Source organism: Portunus trituberculatus, chromosome 31 (assembly GCF_017591435.1).
Source record: "Portunus trituberculatus isolate SZX2019 chromosome 31, ASM1759143v1, whole genome shotgun sequence".
NCBI classification, from domain to species: Eukaryota; Metazoa; Arthropoda; class Malacostraca; order Decapoda; family Portunidae; genus Portunus; species Portunus trituberculatus.
In genome coordinates, this window is record NC_059285.1 from 2,199,122 (window position 1) to 2,220,629 (window position 21,508).

The following is a 21,508-nucleotide window of genomic DNA, read 5'->3' on the forward strand; positions in this document are numbered from 1 at the left end:
GCAGTTTGGAAACATATTATGATGCATGACAATATTGGAATTGTTATTTTTATCTCGTTATTGGTTTAGATAAGAGTGCTTAGTGCTGGCTTGGTGGAGTCGGCTGAGGAGGATGTTTTGATGCTTGTTTTTGACTGCGAAGAAATTGAATTTTTATTATATTACAATTTGCTTACTTCCCTGGTTTATTTTCCATAATGAATACAGTATATCAAAGGAAAACTTATTGGCTTATATAAGAGTGTGTGGTGCTGGCTTGATGGAGTCAGATGAGGAAGATGTGGCGACTCTTGTTTCTGACCACGAGAAGTTGAATTTTCATTATATTACATTTTGCTTACTTTCCTGCTTTATTTTCCATAATGAATGCAGTATATCAAAGGGAAACTTCTTATTTTTTAATTGATATGTGATTCATAAACTTTGTTGTTGTTTTTGCAAAAAATGAAGGAAATAAAAGAGTACCTTTCTAAATTTATCTTGCTCTATTTTTTTTTTTTACCATTGTTTAATTTTTTTCTTGCATATATGTTATGTTTATTCAGTAATGATTATACCACAGCAAAGAACAACTCCTAAGCTTTCTAATGATATATAAATGTCCGAATGTTTGTTAAAATAATTTGATTGAACACTAAAAGGACTCAAGGAAACTTTCTAATATTTGCTACCCATTTTTTTTTATCTACATATCTTGAAACCACTCCCTCCTGTTATGAGAGGGTATAAGGTTTAAATAGCCTTTATTGATGCACTTTTAAAGGTCTCTTTAAATGCCCCACCGGGTGGTAGGCAACATGACTTGTCGTTGCTTATGATTTTGTAGAATTTTTAATTTTGTTTTTGTTTTTGCTATTTTAAGTGTATTTATATTATAGACCTTCATGTGGGAACATCATGACAGAGCAGGAGAGAGGGTGTGTATCTTGTGAGGGTCTGTGAGGTCGGCAGTCATGGGCAGTGTCTTGCCAGACGTCTTGCAAGGCAGATAATCATCTTTTGATTTTCCACACTTTCCCTGCACCCTAGAACATTGAAAGTCATGAGTCATCAATCAAAGCTGAAGACCAACCAGAGAGAAAGGATGAAGAAGCTGAATGAGAGGAGTAGGAAGGAAAAAGAAGGCAAAGATCTCAGTCGCTCGGCGCAGCAACATCCGCCACCACCCACTCATGACCTGACCCTGGTCACACACGTGTCCTCTCCACCACCACCACCACCTCAGCTTGTTCCCTCAACCTCACAGCAGTCAACTTTACCATCACAAGCAATAACCGAGTCATGAGAAACAACAAGGATGGATACACGTTTTCATCTTTTGAAAAGTAAGATTCCTCATCCTTGTGAAGATGAGGAAAAATTCATTCTATCTCGGTCACAACTTGAAAGTCTGGTATCAGGAACATGTACCAAATGCTGGGGTATCAAGACAATGGAGGCAACAAATAACAGTTTTGATGCCTCCATCACTGTCACGTGTTCCACATGTGGTGACAGTGATATGCGAGTAACACCACGTCACTTGGTAGATGATACTGGGAAGGAGACACACCTCACTGAGCTGAACTGCTTCCATCACTGTCACGTGTTCCACATGTGGTGACAGTGACATGCGAGTAACACCACGTCACTTGGTAGATGATACTGGGAAGGAGACACACCTCACTGAGCTGAACTGCAAGCTTGTTTATGAGGCCCTAATAAATGGCTTTAGCTGTGCAGGATTGAACAGAATTGCCCAAGGACTAAGCATTCCTCCGTTGTCATCTGGGAAATTCAACAGATATGCAAATTTCCTGTATGACAAGATGTGGTGCCTCTCAAAACACTCTTGCTGGACTAAATATTCAAGAAATGAGTAGCACAACTCCACCATCAAAGAAAACAAAGAAACAATGACCAAGGAAAGAAACCCAACACTACCAAGCAGGAGGCTTCTAGAACCTGGCGACAAAGCGGTGGGTAGCTCCCGCTGATACCCTCACATGTGAGTGAATAATATTCTGTAATACAGGAGGGGACCAGATGCCAATTACACTTAAATATTATAATAAACTCTGATTTATCTTTGTCTTTCTCATCCCAAAATGTGTAAAATTGTACTGCATACAGTCAACCCTCGGCTATCGCGACTTCAGCTATCACGTTTTATTGCTATCACACACCCATGAAAAGCTGCTAAAATTTCATTATCGCGACCTCAGATGCCTGCTATCGTGCGCCTAGCTATGACGTCGTGGGATATCTGAGCGTTCATTAGCCAAAACCGCCTTCCTGCCAAGATCAATTCGGCTATCGCGTTTTTGGCTATGGCGTGGCTATTTCGGCCCCAATTGAGCCTACAAACATCATGATGTGCACTGCTCAACAGAAAACAGCTCATATCTCAGAACTAAAGTTATTGATACTTTGTGTGCAATATCTCTGTTAGTTTTTGAGTAATTTCAGATATAAAAGGTATCAATGGAAAGAAGAAACGGGAAATTTTTTCATTATAAGACATTTGAAAAAACTATGGGTATGCATGCCTCTGGGAAAAAAAAGTGGTTTTTGTCATCAATATTTCTTTTAATTTTTTCATATATAAATTACGATAATCAAAATGTTTCATGATGGAAAAAATCTGCATACATTTACATCATGTACACTTATTTTGGAAGTAGTAGGTTGAAAGCCTTTGAAGAAATAGCAAAGAATGCCAATGCTATTTATTACCATTTTCAGTGTGTATTAGATTTTTTCTCTGGAACTAATTATCGTATTTCAATAAAACTAATACATAAACGCACCAAATTTCATGAGAATCTGACACCCTCCCCCCGACCAAAAAAATGAAAAATAAAAAATAAAATAAAATATACCTCTTAAGTAAAACCTGTCACATTGCCTTAAGATTCAAGTCTCAGCTGGTTCTAGCCTTCATTTGTCATTATCCCCATGTTTTGAGTTACACACACAGATTACGTAGATGGTTTTCAAGTTTCTAGTTACTGCAATCAAGTGTGGTGTTACTTGATTAAATCTTCATTTGTATTTTGCATTTATCTATTTTTTATTTTACTCTTTTTTCACTGTGCATGTTTATTAACTTTTTATGAAAACTTCTTTTATGCACATAATTGGGAAACATGTGATGTGTATGATTATTAGTATTAGTTTGTTCATTTGTAGTACATATACATATACCATATTTATGAAATTTATGAAAGTTAAAATTTTCTAAACACTTAATTAAAATCTGAAAGGAGCTGTTACAAAATGGCCAGTCCACTAACTTACGAGACAACCGTGGGTGGACTCCTCTTCACGTTGCAGCATCCGAGGGCTATGTGGAGGGTGTGCGCCAGCTACTCACTGCAGGTACACACACCACATTGCTTTGCTTCTTGTTATTGATTCTTCACATGATATTTCTGCTGTTTTTAAAGAATTAGAACTTCGAGAGGGCATTGTCCCCTCTGATGTAATGATAACAGAATGATTGATATTTGCCACTGAGTCAGGAAAGTGACATGTAGCCTCTTCAGTGTTTCAAAACTTTTGAACCAGTTAAAGTTACTGGTTGCTTCACTTTTGCAAACTTTCCTCACTCATAGAGAAGAGTTTAAGTTGCCTTTCTTATGTTCTTTTACAGATGATATTGAAGTTGAAAGTTTATCTCATTGTGGTGTGACACCTCTGTTTTTGGCATGCTCTAGCAAGACTGAGTCCCACAAGAAGGTGGTGGATCTGCTGCTGAGTGCTGGGGCTGATCCCAATATGACTAAAGGGGACAGTTGGAATGTACCATTACATGCAGGTCAGTAGGTTATTCACACCTCCAAACAGTTGTATGCTTTCTTGAAATTTAAATTTCCATGTTGACAGTTGTCTTCACATTGAGAATCAAATAAAATGTGACAAACAGCAACAAGACTGTGAAAGGAATTAGGTGACTCTAAGAACCAAAGACTTCATGCATGTAAAGGTGATATTGGAGATTTACCTAAATGTTGTGAAAACAAACTCAGATAAAATTAGGTGTTTCAGATACAGCTAGACCACACCCCATCATATGGCAGTCTTTTTCTAGCAGAATATTGTTTTTTGTATATCTTTAATTTAGAAGGGATGCTCAACATTAATCTCAACCTTGCCACAGTTAGTTCTTAAAGTGTAAATTTGTCCCTTATCTACAAAAATATTTACTTGCAGTGCACAGAGATGCACGACTTGGAGGAAAGAGAAATCATGTTACTAAGTAATTTCTAGTGTTTTTCATGTTTATACCATCAATTATAAGAAGCATCAGAATAGCATTTTCATAGATAGAAAGACAATTTTAGCATCCTTTTAATACAAATAACATTAATATTTGTGTGCTCTTTTATTTTCCACAGCAACAGAGAACAATAGTGTGGAGATTGTGAAGGCATTGCTTGATGGTGGTGCTGACCCAAACATAATTGCCTACAAGAATGCAACAGCTCTCCATTCTGCTGCAGAAGTGGTGAGTAGTCCTGGTTATCTTCTGGGGGTTCCTTGGGTGTTTTCTCTACATGTGATGTCTCCTAAGGAATTTCATAACAGGATTTTAAGTAAATTTGGATTGAAATTAAAGAATTGACAAAATTATTCTCAGAGAGAATTTAGTTTATATGTAAATTATAAATGATAAAATGTGGATGCAAAGAGCAGGGAACCTAAGATCTTTGGTTACCCTCAGGGAGCCTTGGAGGTGGCACAGATTCTCTTAGAAAAAGGTGCAACACTCAATAACAGCCATGACACAAGTGAGCTCACAGCCCTTCACTGCCTCTGCTTCAACTACAGCCAAAACTGTGAGGGTGTCTACAGGAACATGCTGGACCTCTTCCTCTCCTACAATTGTGATTTTGATGCACGGTAGGTTATAGTTTTAAGATTGAAAGTAAGAAGTAAGAAAGGTGGTTAAATATTGTTTCATAGTTAGAAGTGTGACTTTATTGCTATGGTGAGGCTTTCGCCTTTTGTTAGATTTTTTTTTCTCCGGTGACTATCACGTGTAATGGTAGACTTCATTAAGATTGCATTCTAATATCATGTATATGTACTCCCTGAGAGTGACTGCTGTAATGACATGCATGTTCTGTCCATGCTGCATGTAGAGCTTCCAGTAGATGAACAAGGCTGACATAAAAGCTTGCTTAGAGCCTTTCAGAGAAATCATGAATATAGTTCCTTGATGAATTGTTCTGCCCTTGCAGGATGAATGATGGTACAACACCCCTGATGTTAGCAGTGCAGAATTGCTGGGACTGGGGGGTGGAGCGGCTGCTGGATGAAGGAGCGGATGTTAATGTTGTGAAGTTGGATAACGTACTGGCGCTTCATTTTGCCATTCAGTTTTGTGGTGGTTCATCATCTGAAAGGTTTCCCCTCCTCTCCTATGTATCACCAGTGAATTCATGGACATGCAAGATATTTTGAAAATAAATTTTTTTATGGTTTTATGAAATTTTATAGAAACAGGTTTTATGAAATTTTATGGAAAGTCTTATAATTTTTGTTTATTTGTTTATCTATTTATTTTTGTATTTACATTTGAAGCACATTTAAAGATGAGGAAGAAGATACGTCTGTCCTTAAGAAGATCTTGAGTCTCACACACCGTCCCAAAATTCCTCGGCAAGGATACAGCGTCTTCCATTTGGCCATCCAGTGGAAGAGGTGAGGAGACATCTGCTGCTCTGAAATCTTTTTACTATTTTCTGTTTATTTATTTTTTTTTATGAAATGGTCAATTTTTTTTAGTGATCATGAGTGTGCCTGATAATCTGCTGGGAACTGTATTTCAGTAGCAACTTGTCAGCTACAAGAACAGCTATACATAGGAGGGAGTGTTTTAGGAATTTCTACAATGACCATTTCTTGCAGTGGTCAATGTAGATGGAAGAAAGCACTCTAGTTGTTGGATGGCACCAGAAGACCATTATTACCACCTGAAGAGCACATTTCCTCTCCACAGATACAAGGGCCTTCGCATTCTGATAGATGATCATCTTCATCCTGATGAGTTCCTCCAAGAAATGGATAGTGCCATTATTGATTGTGATGAGAGTTGTGTGGTTAGTAATGCTGGATTTAGTACTAGTCATTGAAGGTTGATGGGTGATTGGCTGGTGAACTACAATAATGTTAAGTGTCTCCTCATCATAGACTAACTGCATCAAATACTAGTATGAGCGAGTTTCAGTGAAGCAAGAAGTCTTGGCAAGCCAGTCACTTCTTATTTGTTGGAGTAGGTGGATGTCTGTTTTTTTGGGCTACTTGTCACAAAGTAAATTACTTTCTAGGATCTATTGAAAATGGGCTAGATAAAATGTTTTCTCGTTGGCAATAAACCAGCTGAATTTCCAGATTATTATAAAGATCTACCTAATGAAGTTTTGTTGGCTGAAATGATCTGTAAAGGAGGAGACTATGGTTTATAGGTAGCCTGTGGTACTAAATATAGGAATTATATTGTGCTGCAATTGGCACTCCTGATCCTATGTTCATTCTAACCAAATGAAGTGATCATTGTTAAAAGAAATGTTCTTATTTTGCTTGGAAGGTGGACATCTAAAATAATGCAGTGTAGTGCATTACCTTGTGTTTGTATTACTGCAGTGTATGAAGCATTCAGGAGATGCATAGTACAGTGCTAGGACTGCCATTTTCTCCATAGTGTAGGTTTTTTCATCTTGTTATGCATTCCAGGTGCCTCTTATTGTGGAAATCAACACGTCCCTTGACACTCCATTGGGATTTCTCCTCTTCCAATCTCTTACCCGAGAAGTTGTTGATGCAGCAAAGTACATGATTGACAAAGGTGTGTGTTGCAGTGCCATTTATGAAAATCTGTAGCTTAAGTTTATGTATGAACACATTATCTAGTTAAGCTTTCATCATGGTTTTTTCTTAGATCTGACAGTGTTCATCTTCACATAAAAAAAGCTGACATGCCCAGTTTTTAATTTTCATCACTCAGCCTTATTTGAGGTTAGTTTTCTCAATAGTGCATGTATTTAATTATCAGCATCATTTCCCTTCTGACCCGTTCACACCTCCCTTATTTTGGCTCCTTCAATTTGTACTCAAGGCAGCTGCATCAATGCTCTCAAGCCTGGTGTGCTCCCTCCCCTGGTGGCAGCACTAAAGAACCGCCACCCGGGGACCTATGAAGCAGGTGGTCTGGGCCAGGAGATCCTTCAGTACCTGCTGGACCGAGGGGTTGACATTATGTACAAAACAAGGTATTATTACTGTTGAATTTTTTTTATTTGGCTTCCTTTTTACTCCCTTCCTTCTCAACCTCAATCATTTTTGTAATTGTTGAAGGATTGTATTGCAATGAGTCAGGTTGTTGCTGTATTGTCAATATTGTACAGATCTGGAAAGGTTTATTAGTTATAAACCTTTATTTTTTGCATCAAGTTATAGGTAATGTATAATGTAAAAGAATGAAGGCACAAGAATCTGTGTTGAATATTACATGTCAGATTTACTGGAGGACACTGTTGTTTGTGATGTTTCAGGTCTATATATTTTGAGAAACAAAAGAATAACAAATTAATTGCATAATATGTGACCATGTGAAGAGTGTATGTGAAGTTGAATAGTTCGTGTGAATTTAAGTACATTGTTAGATTTATGGTGTATGGTGTTACTTGTGAAGATTTCATAATGATTTTTTCAATATTCTGTCATCTGGGGAGAGAGTCATAGCTATGTGTGTTTAATGAAAGTTAAAGTTCTAAAAGTAGGAAATTAGCAGTGGAATGGCCTGCAGTGTTAATTTTCTGTTCTGTCATTTAAGTTGGTGTACACAAGTTCTAATATCTAGGAAGAGGCTGTAATGAGACTCATTACCAGAACTCTGTCATCTGCTTCAGGCTTTTGGTGTGTATTCACTTTGTGGTGCTTGAAAATTGCAACATGAAATAGAAATCCTTATCTTGCCTGCAGGTATTGTAGCACTGTACAGGGATTGTAAGATTAAAGGAACATTAGGCTGGGAACAAATTTGGATCCAAACTAAGAATAAGAATTTTCACACTAAGAATTGTAAGCAACATCATTGTTTGCACATCACCTGATTATCTTCATCTCAGTGATGTACACAGTAAACAAGTAGCTAGGAAGAGAAGATAGGTTTGTTTTTTTGTGGTGATGGTGTGATAGTACTGGTGATGGTGATGGTAATCAGAAATTTATTGCCTTGTTAGGGAGAAGGACCTGCTTCCTGCTGCCCTCAATGTGTCCTCACTCTTCAATGTGGTTGGCTTCTTCCGGTTGCTGCAACATGGAGTTCCTGCTCATCGTGTCTACACCCCCAGAATCCTTCATGGCCTCCTTCATCACTATCAGGATCTGCCGTGAGCATGCAAACTCTCCTTACACTGGCTTATTTTGTTTTTCTCTTGTTTTGGGAAAATTTTAGGAATTTTAACTGCTTAGCTGTACTGTACACTTATTTTATTTTTCATTGCCTCTTGTTTCTTTTCTTCATTGTCTGACTTCCAGAGTGGAGTACATCTTGATTCTTCCCTGTCAATTTAAACTATTCTTAAAGACTTCATGTCCATCACCAGCTTTGACTTTCCTCTCTTTTGTGTCAAGTAAACTATGCCAATGCTACATTGATCCAATTATTTATTTATAAGATACTTTTGAAAAATTATACTTTTTTGGGGCTGAAATGGATTGTAGTTTTATCCATTTATCCTCACTGCTATTTTTATAACCTTATTTCAAGATTGTTAATTAAGCCTTCAAAGCTTTCACTGTCCCTTGGGAATATTACTTTTTTTTTTTATTTAAAATGTCAGACAGTTACATTTGCATAGAAAAAGAATCTGGAAAATTTTTGGATGCAGAACTAAATGTGATTTGTATTATAAAACTTGAAGTTAAATTTTATTAGTTTTAGTTCTAGTATCCATCACATCTGATGCTCTCCAGCCAGGTGAACCCAAAACTGTGGTGCTCCAACCACAGCAGTAACTTCCCAGTAAACAGCTTAAACTTATGAATCTGAGTGAGAATTGATCTGCTGACCTTAGCAATACCAGGCTAGTGTGTTATACATTTATAATTACATTACAGATTATACAAGGCTTACAAAACATTTCCCTGGCTGGTGGTGTCCTGGATACGCACTACAAACCTGTTCATCCCACAGTTGTCTATTGGTACCATCGAGATTTTCAACACGGACTGGAATGTGTCAGATGAAAACCTCACACAAGCTTGGCAGAAGCTGGAGACACTCATTGGTAAGTGTTTGTTGATTTGTATTTTTTTCATCTTTCATTGTTATTAGGCTCATCTGTGATTATTAGCCACTCTGAGAAGTCTTTTATTAAAGTATGGCCACTTTCAAACATTATACTGGCTAGAAATTATAAGGGTTAGTAAGCCGTATCTCTCTTACAAGCTTTATTTGTATACAGTACAAGTAAATATAGAGTGGAGACAGAAGTCTTGCTGGTGCAATAGTCAGCAAAGTTTCTTCTGGGATGTGGACTGCGTTCCCTACATCAATCAATATGTCTGGCTCGAGGCCTTGCCTGCCTCAGAGCTTCATTAGTCACATCCTCCTCCTGAACTCCTGGGCCTGTCTTAATACAAGATGATCCAGGTGTCAGATTGGTTGTGTGGTGCATCAGTATGATAGTGAGAACTGTACCTTCATCTCATTATGCCTGCCTCATGGCCTATTGTAATCAGCAGCTGAGGTAGAGGCAAACTTAGCACATGTGAACTGTTCTAGGCATGGATGGAGAAAGCAATAGTTTCTCTGCGAAGCTTCACATGGTAGTCCCTTATCTCTCCGTGCCAATAATGACACCCATCTTGTTCAGCAGTTGGTACTGTACTCGCACTGGGTTAGTAATGTGTAGGGCGGTCATGCAACACCTGAGCTGGAGAGCAGCCATCAAAGGGAGAAGTGTTATGCAGTTTTTAACAATCCTGTGTCAAATGCCTTGTCATCCATATCACTTGGTGATGAGATGCTTATCCTCTTTGACAAAGGCCAATCAACAATGGGTAGCCTGGGGAACACACCACATGATTAATCCTCAACTGACATTGAAAATGTAAGCAGCTGTTTCATGCCTGTAATTTTATATTGCTCGTGAAGGTTTCCTCCATAAATGATTAAATAGCCCAGTAAGCCACATGTCTCTAGTACACTCCCATCATACCTATCAATCCACTTTTTCCTGCCTTCAAGGCAGTATCTGGCAGCATCAAAGACAGCACTCCTCTTGCCTTCGAGGCAGTATCTAGCAGGGTGTTGGGGCCCGAGGGTTTCCCAGCTTCAGAGCTTCACTCATTAAAAAAATTGCAAGATCAAATCTTATTAATATTTTTTTTTGTAGATGCTTGTAGAGATTATGAATCATATTCATATATTACTTGTAGTGCTGTTAATTTATGTATATTGTGGTGAAAGGGTTAAATTTTTTAATAGAGGAAGAATGCAAGGGCAAAGGCAGAGAGATGGGATCTTAAACCTGCTAATTTCAAAACTGGAAAAGAATGCAGAGATAAAATAAAAGCCAATGAAGCCAGACATGCTACCAATCTTTTGATATTTGCAGCAACTCCAAAAAGTCTCCAGCAGTTGTGTGTGCTGAAGGTGCGCTGTGTACTGGGTGAGGAGAGAGGTTGGGAGAACCTGCAGGACTCCTTGAAAAAGCTACATACACACACAATGATGCCAGATCCCATTCTTGATTTGCTGCATTTCAGATGGGTATGTTATATAGTATTTGTATTATGTAGTTTTAGATATTGTGGTTCTTAGAAATTTATTTTAGAAGGCTAAAATTCAGTAACATTTTCATAATTGACTGGATTTTGTAGTGACAGGGTTTCTTTGACTGACATCAGTTTTTCTTAATTTGCAGGTGAAGACAATCACATTACAACTTACTCCTCCAGTCAGCTCCAGGCACCTTTATGTAACTACGAAGTCATCACAGAGTAGTAGTGATGAAGAACTCTAAACACTACTGTCAAGAGATTAGAAGAACAGGGCATGTAAAAGGTAAAAGTTTCACAGCTACTTTTGAGAAATCTAGATGATTAATAATAGTGACTACTTTCAAAGATGATTATGGAAGGCACTAATGTGGGAGTATGTGAAAACCACATTCCCAGACCTGTCACATAGCTGCACAATACTTGTCTGGAGTCATCCTATGATTCCTTTCAGAACTTAGAAAAACTTACCTTCTAATTTTTCTTTTTGATTCCTTCCAGAACTTCTACTTTGGACCTTCTAAATTTCCCAGCAGCCCACTGAGGCAGCACCCACAATGCAATGCCTTCCACCAGGACTCGTCCCTGTAAAAATGTAGATATAAAGACTGGAAATTTAATTTCTCTGAAGAGAAATGCTAAGAATAAAGATAACACACACATATGCATGCATGCACACAAAACCCACCCACACACCCATGAGAGTGAGACAAAGAGTGAGTGAGTGAGTGAGTGAGTGAGTGTGTGTGTGTGTGTGTGTGTGTGTGTGTGTGTGTGTGTGTGTGTGTGTGTGTGTGTGTGTGTGTGTGTGTGTGTGTGTGTGTGTATTTACCTAGATGTATTTACCTAGTTGTAGTTTTACAGGGCCTGGGCTTTATGCTCGTGTGGTCCTGTCTCCATATCTACACTTATCCAATCTTACTTTAAAAGTATGCACACTCGTTGCAGACACTACTTCATTTAAACTGTTCCACGTCTCAATACATCTCTGCGGGAAACTATATTTTTTAATATCTCTCAGACATCTTCCTTTTCTCAGCTTTTTACTATGCGATCTTGTGCTTCAGATGTCATATTCTTCTCTCAGGATCGGTTTCTCATTATCCACTTGGTCCATTCCGTTGATCAATTTATAAACTTGTATCAGGTCTCCTCTCTCCCTTTTTTCCAGGGTTGGTAGATCCATAGCCTTTAGTCTCTCCTCATATGTCATCCCTTCAAATTCTGGAACCATTCTTGTAGCCATTTTTTGTAGCCTCTCCAATTTCCTTATGTGTTTCTTTTTATGAGGGGTCCACACTACTACTGCATATTCCAATCTGGGTCTTATTATAGTACTTATCAATTTCTTCATCATTTCTTTGTCCATGTAGTGAAATGCTACTCCAATATTCCTTAGCAAATTATATGTTTCTCTAAAAATTCTATCAATATGGCTTACTGGTTGATTGTTTTCTTCCATCGTCACTCCTAAGTCCTTTTCCTTTTTACTTTCTCCAGTTCTACTCCATCTCCCATCTTATAGATTCCCACAGGTCGTCTTTCACTCTTTCCCATTTCCATGACATGGCTTTTGTTCACATTGAATTCCATTTCCCACTTTTTACTCCATTCCCAGATCTTATTTAGGTCTTCTTGCAGTATTTCACAATCCTCCTTTTGCTTTATAACTCTGCACAGTTTCGTATCATCTGCAAACAGATTTATGTAGCTGTTCACTCCTTCTGGCATGTCGTTAATATAAATGAGGAAAAGTATTGGTGCCAATACTGACCCCTGTGGCACTCCGCTTTCTACTGCTCTCCACTTGGACTTCATATCTTTAACTACTGTCCTTATTTCTCTCCCCCTCAAATAATTTTCTATCCATCTCAATGTGCTTCCTTTTAAGCCACCCTTCTCCTCTAACTTCCATAGTAATCTTGCATGTGGCACTTTGTCAAACGCCTTTTTTAAATCCAAATAAATACAGTCAACCCATCCTCTCTCTCTTGTACTCTATCAACTATTCTAGAATAGAAACTCAATAAATTAGTTACACAAGACCGTCTTTTCTAAAACCAAATTGGCTATTTGATATTAATTTGTTGTCTTCAAGGAACTCGATCCATTGTTTCTTTATTATTCTTTCACACATCTTGCATATTACACTAGTTAGTGATACCGGTCTGTAATTTAAAGGTTCTTCCTTCCTTCCGCTCTTATATATGGGAACCACCTCAGCTCTTTTCCATTCTACTGGTACTGTTCCATTTTCTATTGAGCATTTTATGATGTTGTATATAGGACTTGCTAGTTCTTCCCTACATTCTTTCAGTATTCTGCCTGAGACTTCATCTGGTCCCATTGCCTTCTCTTCATCCAGTTCCTTCATTAACTCTTTTATTTCAAGCTTGGTTACTTTAATCTCTTTCATATAGATTGTCTCTATTACCCTGTGGCCTCTCAAATTTGGATTCCTTAGTAAAGACCTCCTGGAATTTATTATTTAATAGTTCTGCCATACTTTTGGGTCTTCCACCATCCCGTTCTCTCCTTTTAACCTTTCTATTGTTTCTTTTGCCTAATTTTTCCATTTATGAATCTATAGAACAATTTTGGTTGCTCCTTACATTTTTCGACAATGTCCTTTTCAAGTTCTTTTCCTCTTCCTTCCTCACCTTAACATATTCATTTCTCACTGCCTTGAAGTTTTCCTTATTTGCTGGATTTCTATTTCTCCTCCACCTTTTCCATGCTCCATCTCTTTTCTCCTTTGCCCTAGCACACCTTGCATTAAACCAATCTTTCTTTCCTTTTTCTTTAGGTCTATATTTCGGGACATATTCCCTGACTCCTGTTTTGTATATTTCCAAAAATAAGTTATACTTCTCTTGCACCGTCTCAGAGAGAGAGAGAGAGAGAGTGTGTGTGTGTGTGTGTGTGTGTGTGTGTGTGTGTGTGTGTGTGTGTGTGTGTGTGTGTCAAGGGAAATCTTCACCCGTCCCTGCAGCTTAACACTAGTGAAACGGAGAATGTATCCAAGACATGTAAATTGAGTATTTTAGGTTGAGAGCCATAGGGTTTTGTCATTGTGTTCTTTAGGTCCTTCTGGAATTTAGTCCTTGAATGATGTCAGTGTTTACCATTTCAATGTTACTAATTAAAAACAATATAATTTAAAATCTCGCTTATTGATATGCATCTCTCTTTTCCTCAGTGATCCACCTGTGAAAGTGTGTGCAGTGTTGGTGATGAGGCAAGCAGTGACTGGCTCAGCATTCCTCAAAGTATGGGGATTTGCTGCTCCTGCACCACTTCCTATGCTTTCCTGCAACAAACCTTTGGGTCCATCATGAAGGAAAAGTAAATGAAAATACTTATCATTCTCTTAAAAATTCTCAGAATATTTTCTTATGCTCATTGTTACTTACCATACTTAAATAAAAATGCTCAGCATATTTTATTATGCCCATTGCTTACCAAAATTAATGTTCCTCAGGTTCTTATGTTTACAATAACAGGGCAGAAGAACTCTATGGTGACATGTAGATGCTCACAGAGAACTCCAAGAGTTATAAAGGATTTGGGTCTTATGCGAAGTAGAAAATGAATAAATAATAAATCAGTTACTGAAATATGAATTAATCACAATTGTATAATGAATGACTTGTGGCCTTTCACAGTGGTCACCAGTCACTTTTGTTAGTAAAACACGAGGAGAGGAAGAAACACAAAATGATACACTGCACTAAAATATCATAAAAAAAATATTGAGTAAGCAATACTTACACTACATGAGAAATACAATTGTCAACAGTTACCAACTGTCATATTGGTTATAAATTTATAAACAAGTGGATGACTTGGCTATTTGGAAACATTTTATGAAGGGCATTTGTAGTATGTAATGAGAGTTGTCACAAGATGAGAAGAAACTTCAAAGAAGATACTTAATTTCAGACAAGTATGCTGTTCTGGTATAAACAAAGATAATGAGGTAGCATAGCCATGCACTTCATATAGCCCAGGATCTAAGGCCAAAACTGAAGGAGGAAAATTATCAGTAATATCTTAGTAGTGATAGTTTACTGAAACACCAAGAATGATGTGTGATATTGTTAAGAGAAATGACAGGACTCTGGTCCCCTTGTAGGAAAGTTTGATTTCTGTTTGTGTTTGTTTCTGTGTTTTAGGCATATGTTGAAGCAATGCCTGGGGTAAAAATAAAATACCCATTCCCTTCAAGGACAGCTAAGCAACTACTACTGAGAACACTATCTGAACAACTGATCTATGCAACCTGAATCATCGTAACACCAGATGCTTACTTTGTACTTATCAGAACTGATGATGCTGACAAGATTTTCTACTCTACCATTTGGGACTTGGTGAAAGCTGGAAAGTTCCAGCTATTGCCTCCCATCAAAATAAGGGTGAAGAGGACCATCATTCATCAGAACACTGATGAACACATACAATAACACTGAAAAAGATATCGAGGATGAGCCCATGAACAAAAAAGACTTCCTTAAAAACCATTAAAATTACGCTCAACATCTCTACAGCTACAAAAGCAGATAATTGGGACTCCTCACCTTTCACATGAGTATCCCTCACTTCAACATCAGTATAGATGAATACATTCCAGTCCTTACCTGCATGTAATGTTATGGGATTGAGGATTAGTCAAGCATGGGTATTGGCAAAGGAAGCAACCAGTGTAGGGCAGTACAATGCTTTCAGCCTAACCACTTCCCTCTGCCTCCACCCACCCAGTGGTCATCACTGCGAGTACAAAAGGTGACAGTTCACAGTTGTCATGTCCTGTCTTTGATGGCTCCGGGAAGATACTTTACTCCTAACTGGAAATAATGTAATGCGATGAATAAGGAATTTAAAAATGGTGTACACTTCTTTAATGTTAGTAGGAAATGATAGAATTTTGACTCATAATAGGTATATTATGTGAAAGAACGGCTCTGTATAGGGGGAGGCGGCTGCTGCTGCTGCTGCTACTACTACTACTACTACTACTACTACTACTACAACTTTTGTTATCTTGTGGTTTGGTTTATTTGTGTTTTGTTTGAAGTATTTTCTGTTGGTATTTCTTTGTTCTTTTTCTTTTCCTTTTCTTGCTCTTGTTCTTGTTTTTCTTTATCTTTAGGATTGTTTATTATTTTCCTTTTTCCTTATTTACACATTTCACTTTCGAGAGAGAGAGAGAGAGAGAGAGATGAACAGTGCCCAATTTATCAGTAACGTGCTAGGTCGGAGAAAAGGTTGAAGGAAGTTTGTAATATTACTGTACATAGTATGTGTATGTGTGTGCTTTGAAGGCTCCTCCGTGCGCCATGTCACGCCACGGTCAATAGAATCAAACACGTATCAGTCACATATGAAGCGTTTTTTTTTTTTTTTTTTTTTTTTCGGTTTATTCTTTTTGCTGTTTGTTTGTGTGGTTACTTCGTATTATTATTTATTCTCGTGGATGCGCAAGGAGGAGGAAGAAATAGAAAAAAAAGTGCATATTTTTGAGGTTCCTACGTGAGAAGGAATTCAAATAAATTTTACAGAGAGAGAGAGAGAGAGAGAGAGAGAGAGAGAATGGCATTGTATGATCACCCTGTAACTTGCATGCGATCACTCATTAAACTATTTCTAAGATGAGAGCTATCCAGTTACCTGCCCAGAAAATAATTCTATAGAAGTACACCATGGAATTCTTTCATGAACTTGTGTTAACGATCGTGGCAAGTGTCGTTCTCCGCCTCGCCTCGCCTCGCTGAAACAAGCTGTTCAAACCTTTCATTCAAACAATCTCTTCTTCCTTTCAGTAGTTTGAGAGCTAGAAATATTATACATGTGTGTCACGCCTGCTTTTTTCATGTTTAGTTCATGGAAATATTGAGAAATAATTGGTTTGGTTGCTGGAATTAAGGAGTATCAATATATATATATATATATATATATATATATATATATATATATATATATATATATATATATATATATATATAGATAGATAGATAGATAGATAGATAGATAGATAGATAGATAGATAGGTGTGTGTGTGTGTGTGTGTAAATAAATAAATAAATAAATAAATATATATATATATATATATATATATATATATATATATATATATATATATATATATATATATATATATATATATATATATGTGTGTGTGTGTGTGTGTGTGTGTGTGTGTGTGTGTGTGTGTAAATACATAACTAAATAAATTATATATATATATATATATATATATATATATATATATATATATATATATATATATATATATATATATATATATATATATATAAAAAAAAACAGTGCACATGATACATGATACACGATATATATAGTGAGTTGGTGCAGAGTGTGTGTTCACTTCAGTGTCACACTTGTTTCAAAATATCGAAATATGTTCCGTTTTCAGATTGTGTACTTGATTTTTGGAGCTATGAATTTTTTTTTTTTTTATTTCGTTTTTTCAGCAAATGTTTATTAAGATGCCTTGTGTCTGCATTATTTGTTTAATTAGTTTTTTTTATGTAAATAAAGTTTTTATTTCCCTAAACACTGCCAAGATACAACAAAGCGTCACGTAGGAAGGTTCGAGACCCACGCGGCCTAAAATAGTTAACAATACTTATAGAAGGATGCTTACCCTTACTACGTAGTCACAAAGTTTCATCTGTAAAGAAAAGGAGGAGGAGGAGGAGGTGAAGTGTAAAGCAGTTACGAGCCAAGCGATGATTTTCGCCTCAGCCTGCGCACAGGTAAGTTGTGTTCTCACTCGTGTTAAATGTTGGTGTCCAGTGTTCGTTGTTAGTCTGGCAGATGTGTTTGATAGTACAGTGGCGGTAAAGTTAGCGTGAAGCGGAGAACCGATAAATTAACTCTTCAATGCGGTGGTTTGAGAACCCCATGCTGTGTTTTTGAGGGTAGGGAGTGTTGCCTGAACGACCATGAACTTGATTCTTGTTGCCTTAAATGCCTAATATCGGTGTAAAGTTCAGTAGCCCGGCATTAATCCGTATGTGCGAGTTGTCCTACGTTAATGTAATAACGTTATCAGGGTTTCATGGATGGGCTCCTCGTAACAGCCATGGTGACCGCAGCTGTTGGTCACCTTAGTGTAGCTGTATCCCTGACAATGCCTACATGTGTATTGAGCAAGGTGGTTTATCTCAAGCTCTTGCTCTTGGAGCGATATATATAGCTTAAGTGTTCGTCGTGTTGAGCGGCTTCGTTTATTTGGGATGTTGATACACGTGGTTTTGCCGTTTCTTTCTTTATCTATCTATACGTTCACTTTGTTTCACTAGAACCGTTGGTGACGCCTAATATTTTTTGTCCACTAGAACCGTTATGTTGGTGACGCGGCTGCCACCTGCTGAGACTAACATGCAACCTTTACCGGGGCCGGAGTTGTGACAAGCCAGCGCCACAGAGCGAAGGACGGACTGATCGTTGTGATGAGCGGCTGATCCGAGTGAGGCGCAAAGTGACGTGACGCTGCCGTGTGTAGGTGAGGCGAGGGTGTTGGTCTGTGTACATCGGGATTACATAGAACGGTTAGCAAGTTGTTTGACGCCAGAAATGTGATGGTGTGGGATTCTACTCCTTATGTTATAGAATAGGCCTTAGTCTGCTTAAGGAGTGACTTGAGATAAAAGTTGCTTCTTGGGGAAAGGAAGGAAGCTGATGTTTGAAGGAAGCTAGCTGATGTTTGCATTAGTCGTAGGTAAAGAAACCTGATGGGTTGTAATGATAAAGGTAGTAATGTATAAAGGGTGGCGTAAGCGAATTTTCTCTTCGTATTCTAAATTCGTAATAGATGGGGAAAAAAAAATTGTTTGAAAGACGACTTAATGTTAGGTAAGTGGTGCGAGTGTTAGGGAAGTGGTGCGAGTGGCCGGTCGTTCTTTATGGGTTGTATCACTCCGACCAATCAAAGCTTCGAAGCACTTGGCTGTGTATGATACGGCTGATATGGCTGCTCGCAGAACCGTAGTGAAGGTATAGCCTAACAATGGCGATTAGCGCTAGGTGTTCTTAATTAAAATTTGTTGCTTTTAATTTCTTACTTAGCGTAATGTAACGATGGTGATGCGAGCAAAACCAAGATTTAAGTAATGGGTGGAGGTTTGAAATAGAAAATAATGGTTGAAAGTTAAAAAAGTTTGGGTAGGTAACTAACTATATCATTAGTGTTAAGTAATGTTAAGGAAATGGAATAGACTAAACACGTACGAGATTGCACTCATGTTCTTTGGAGTGTCCCGCGATCCTTGACTACAGGACTCTAAATACCCTCGTGTAAAGCACAGTAGATTTGAAGACAAACTGTGTTCTTGATAATTAAACTACCTTTTTTGTCACAGGTGCTGCCACTACTGAAGGGAGAACCAAACAAGCGCATCCTGCGAACAATCCCCGTCCTGCTGCTGGAAACTGGTTCTTGTCCAAACCAACTTATCCTGCCAACACTCCTCCATCCTGCTGCTGGAAACGCTTGTCCAAACCAACGCGTCCCTGCAAAGTTCCCGTCCTTCAGCAGGAAAATGCCTCGTGTGGCACCTTGGTGTTAGATGCCATCTAATCTGTTATTTTGTTGAGTTCAACTGATGACATCAAGAACTACGTGTTGCCAGGCAAGAATGGAGGACGGACAGGTTTACTCACCACTGTCCTGCCATCCACAGAGCGAGGCTGGAAGTTTTGTCTTCCACATTTACTGTCCATGTTTGGCATAAAGAATACTTGTAAATTTATCTATCTTGTTTATTTTTTAACCTTCCACTTTCACTTGTAATATTTTACCATTTATCTATCTAATCTAATACGTGCTGCCAATCTGTATTTGTCCTGTAAACGTATCTGTATGACTGGTGTCGGTGAATAAATTGTCAGGAAGAACCAATATAGATTTTCTTGTACTTCCTAGATAATTTTTATAAAGAATACTTCAACTAATTGACCATGGAGCATTAGCTTTCGAGTATCTAACCTCGAGTACATTCCGAAAACCTCACTAGAAAGTTGCCAAAAAAATTCAATTTGTTAAAACCAAAAAATACAGAAATCTGAAAGGCCCAAAATTAAACTGAAAAAAAGTACCCGAACTATAAGAAATTTAAAAAATCCCCAAAATATATAAGAAACCATCTTAAAAACTGAAAAGCCCCAATAATAATAATAATAATAAAACCAGTAAATGCCAAAAAATCCCCTCAAGCCAAAAAATAGCCATATATAAATGCTGAAAAATCCCCTCAAAAGCCCAAAAATACCACCAAATCCCCCTTAAAAACCAAAAATTCCCCCCAAATCCCCCCTCAAAAACTATACTAAGTCATAAATACTCAGAAGAGTCTCCGGAGATAAGGCAGAGGCATAATGAAGCAAAAAATATGAACAGCCTCCGGTCACTCAACGTTTATTTAAAATGTTTAAAGTCTACAACAAATTTAAACTTAGTATAAAACGTGACAAAATGTTATCATACAAATCAAAACATGACAATGTTATCATACAAATCAGGTAAGAAAATGTTAATCAAAAAGTCTACAAAAAATTTCAACTTAGTATAAAACGTGACAAAATGTTATCATACAAATCAGGTAACGTGACAAAATGTTATCATACAAATCAGGTAAGAAAATGTTGAACAAAAAGTCTACAAATAATTTCAACTTAGTATAAAACTTGACAAAAACAAAATGTATGAAACTTGACAAAATGTTGATCAAAGTGACAAAATGTTGATCATACAAAACAGGTAACAAAATGTTGATCAAAGTGACAAAATGTTGAATCAGGTAACAACGTTGATCAAAAGTCTACAAAAAATTTCATCTTAGTATAACTATTATCACATTAAGCAATATGGGACAACTCTAGGCCGGGGTAACTTTCAACTTTGCATAGCTAGCATTTCACAATGGTATTACTGAGTGGAGACAGCAAGTTGTCCCCTGTGACATTGTATGGTCATCATTATCACAAAATACAGACCTTCACTCCAGATTCTAACACAGAAATTGCTATCAATTCTAAAAAGTGGAAAAGCTGAGTCATAACTGCAAGGTTTCTGTGTAGCTTTTATACCCAAATGTGGTAATTATTCCTATATGTAAGTGGTAAGAGCAATGCTTCATATTTGTGCAATGTGGACCAGCAAGCACAGAGTGCAAATCTTGGAACAAACTGAAGAGAACACACTGAGGTGGATGTGTGAGTGTGCTGAGAGAGATGGCTCAAGTAGTAAGCAGGCTGACAAGAGACTGACTCAACTAGAAGATGGTGATAAACAAAGGCTAGGCTGATAACTTTAAACAAATCTAAATAATGCAAGATCTCTTATGAGTAACTTTTGTATATCATAAATTTCATAAGCTATTACTTATTCTGGCTAAATGAATAGGTACATGAAATTAAACAACTTGATGCACACAGAAAAATGAGGGAAGCTGCAAGAGGCTGTCAGGCCTACATGTGGTGATCCCTGTATGAGCAAAGTTACTTAATTCTATCCATCCTCAGCATCCACAAATCTATCTAATCTTCCTTTAAAGCTCCCTATTGACTCATCACTAACATGATTACTGAATCTGTTCCATTCTTCTACAACTCTATTAGAAAACCAGTTCCTTCTCATTTCTTTCCTAAATTTGAATTTCTTAAGCTCAAACCCATTATTTCTGGTTATATCCTGGCTACTGATCCTAACAACTTT

General features: G+C 37.5%; 1 protein-coding gene across 5 annotated transcripts in view; it reads left to right on the plus strand.

Moving 5' to 3' along the window:
* Window positions 1-19,693, plus strand: part of LOC123511544 (ankyrin-1-like) — a 23,848-nt gene extending 4,155 nt beyond the window's left edge. For 3 of the 5 annotated variants that reach the window (XM_045267543.1, XM_045267541.1, XM_045267540.1), the window contains 15 exons: window positions 3,246-3,360; window positions 3,635-3,799; window positions 4,380-4,489; window positions 4,706-4,884; window positions 5,226-5,390; window positions 5,569-5,688; window positions 5,987-6,086; window positions 6,721-6,832; window positions 7,103-7,256; window positions 8,229-8,378; window positions 9,109-9,278; window positions 10,611-10,765; window positions 10,920-11,059; window positions 11,275-11,368; window positions 13,973-14,382. In XM_045267543.1, the coding sequence (XP_045123478.1) occupies window positions 3,246-3,360; window positions 3,635-3,799; window positions 4,380-4,489; window positions 4,706-4,884; window positions 5,226-5,390; window positions 5,569-5,688; window positions 5,987-6,086; window positions 6,721-6,832; window positions 7,103-7,256; window positions 8,229-8,378; window positions 9,109-9,278; window positions 10,611-10,765; window positions 10,920-11,018 (1,794 nt within the window). In that variant the 3' untranslated portion in view covers window positions 11,019-11,059; window positions 11,275-11,368; window positions 13,973-14,382. Of the gene's footprint in view, window positions 1-3,245; window positions 3,361-3,634; window positions 3,800-4,379; window positions 4,490-4,705; window positions 4,885-5,225; window positions 5,391-5,568; window positions 5,689-5,986; window positions 6,087-6,720; window positions 6,833-7,102; window positions 7,257-8,228; window positions 8,379-9,108; window positions 9,279-10,610; window positions 10,766-10,919; window positions 11,060-11,274; window positions 11,369-13,972; window positions 14,383-18,131; window positions 18,299-19,154 lie in introns of those variants that run through there. The other 2 variants (XM_045267542.1, XM_045267544.1) reach the window with 2 other exon arrangements.
* Window positions 19,694-21,508: the final 1,815 nt, after the last annotated feature.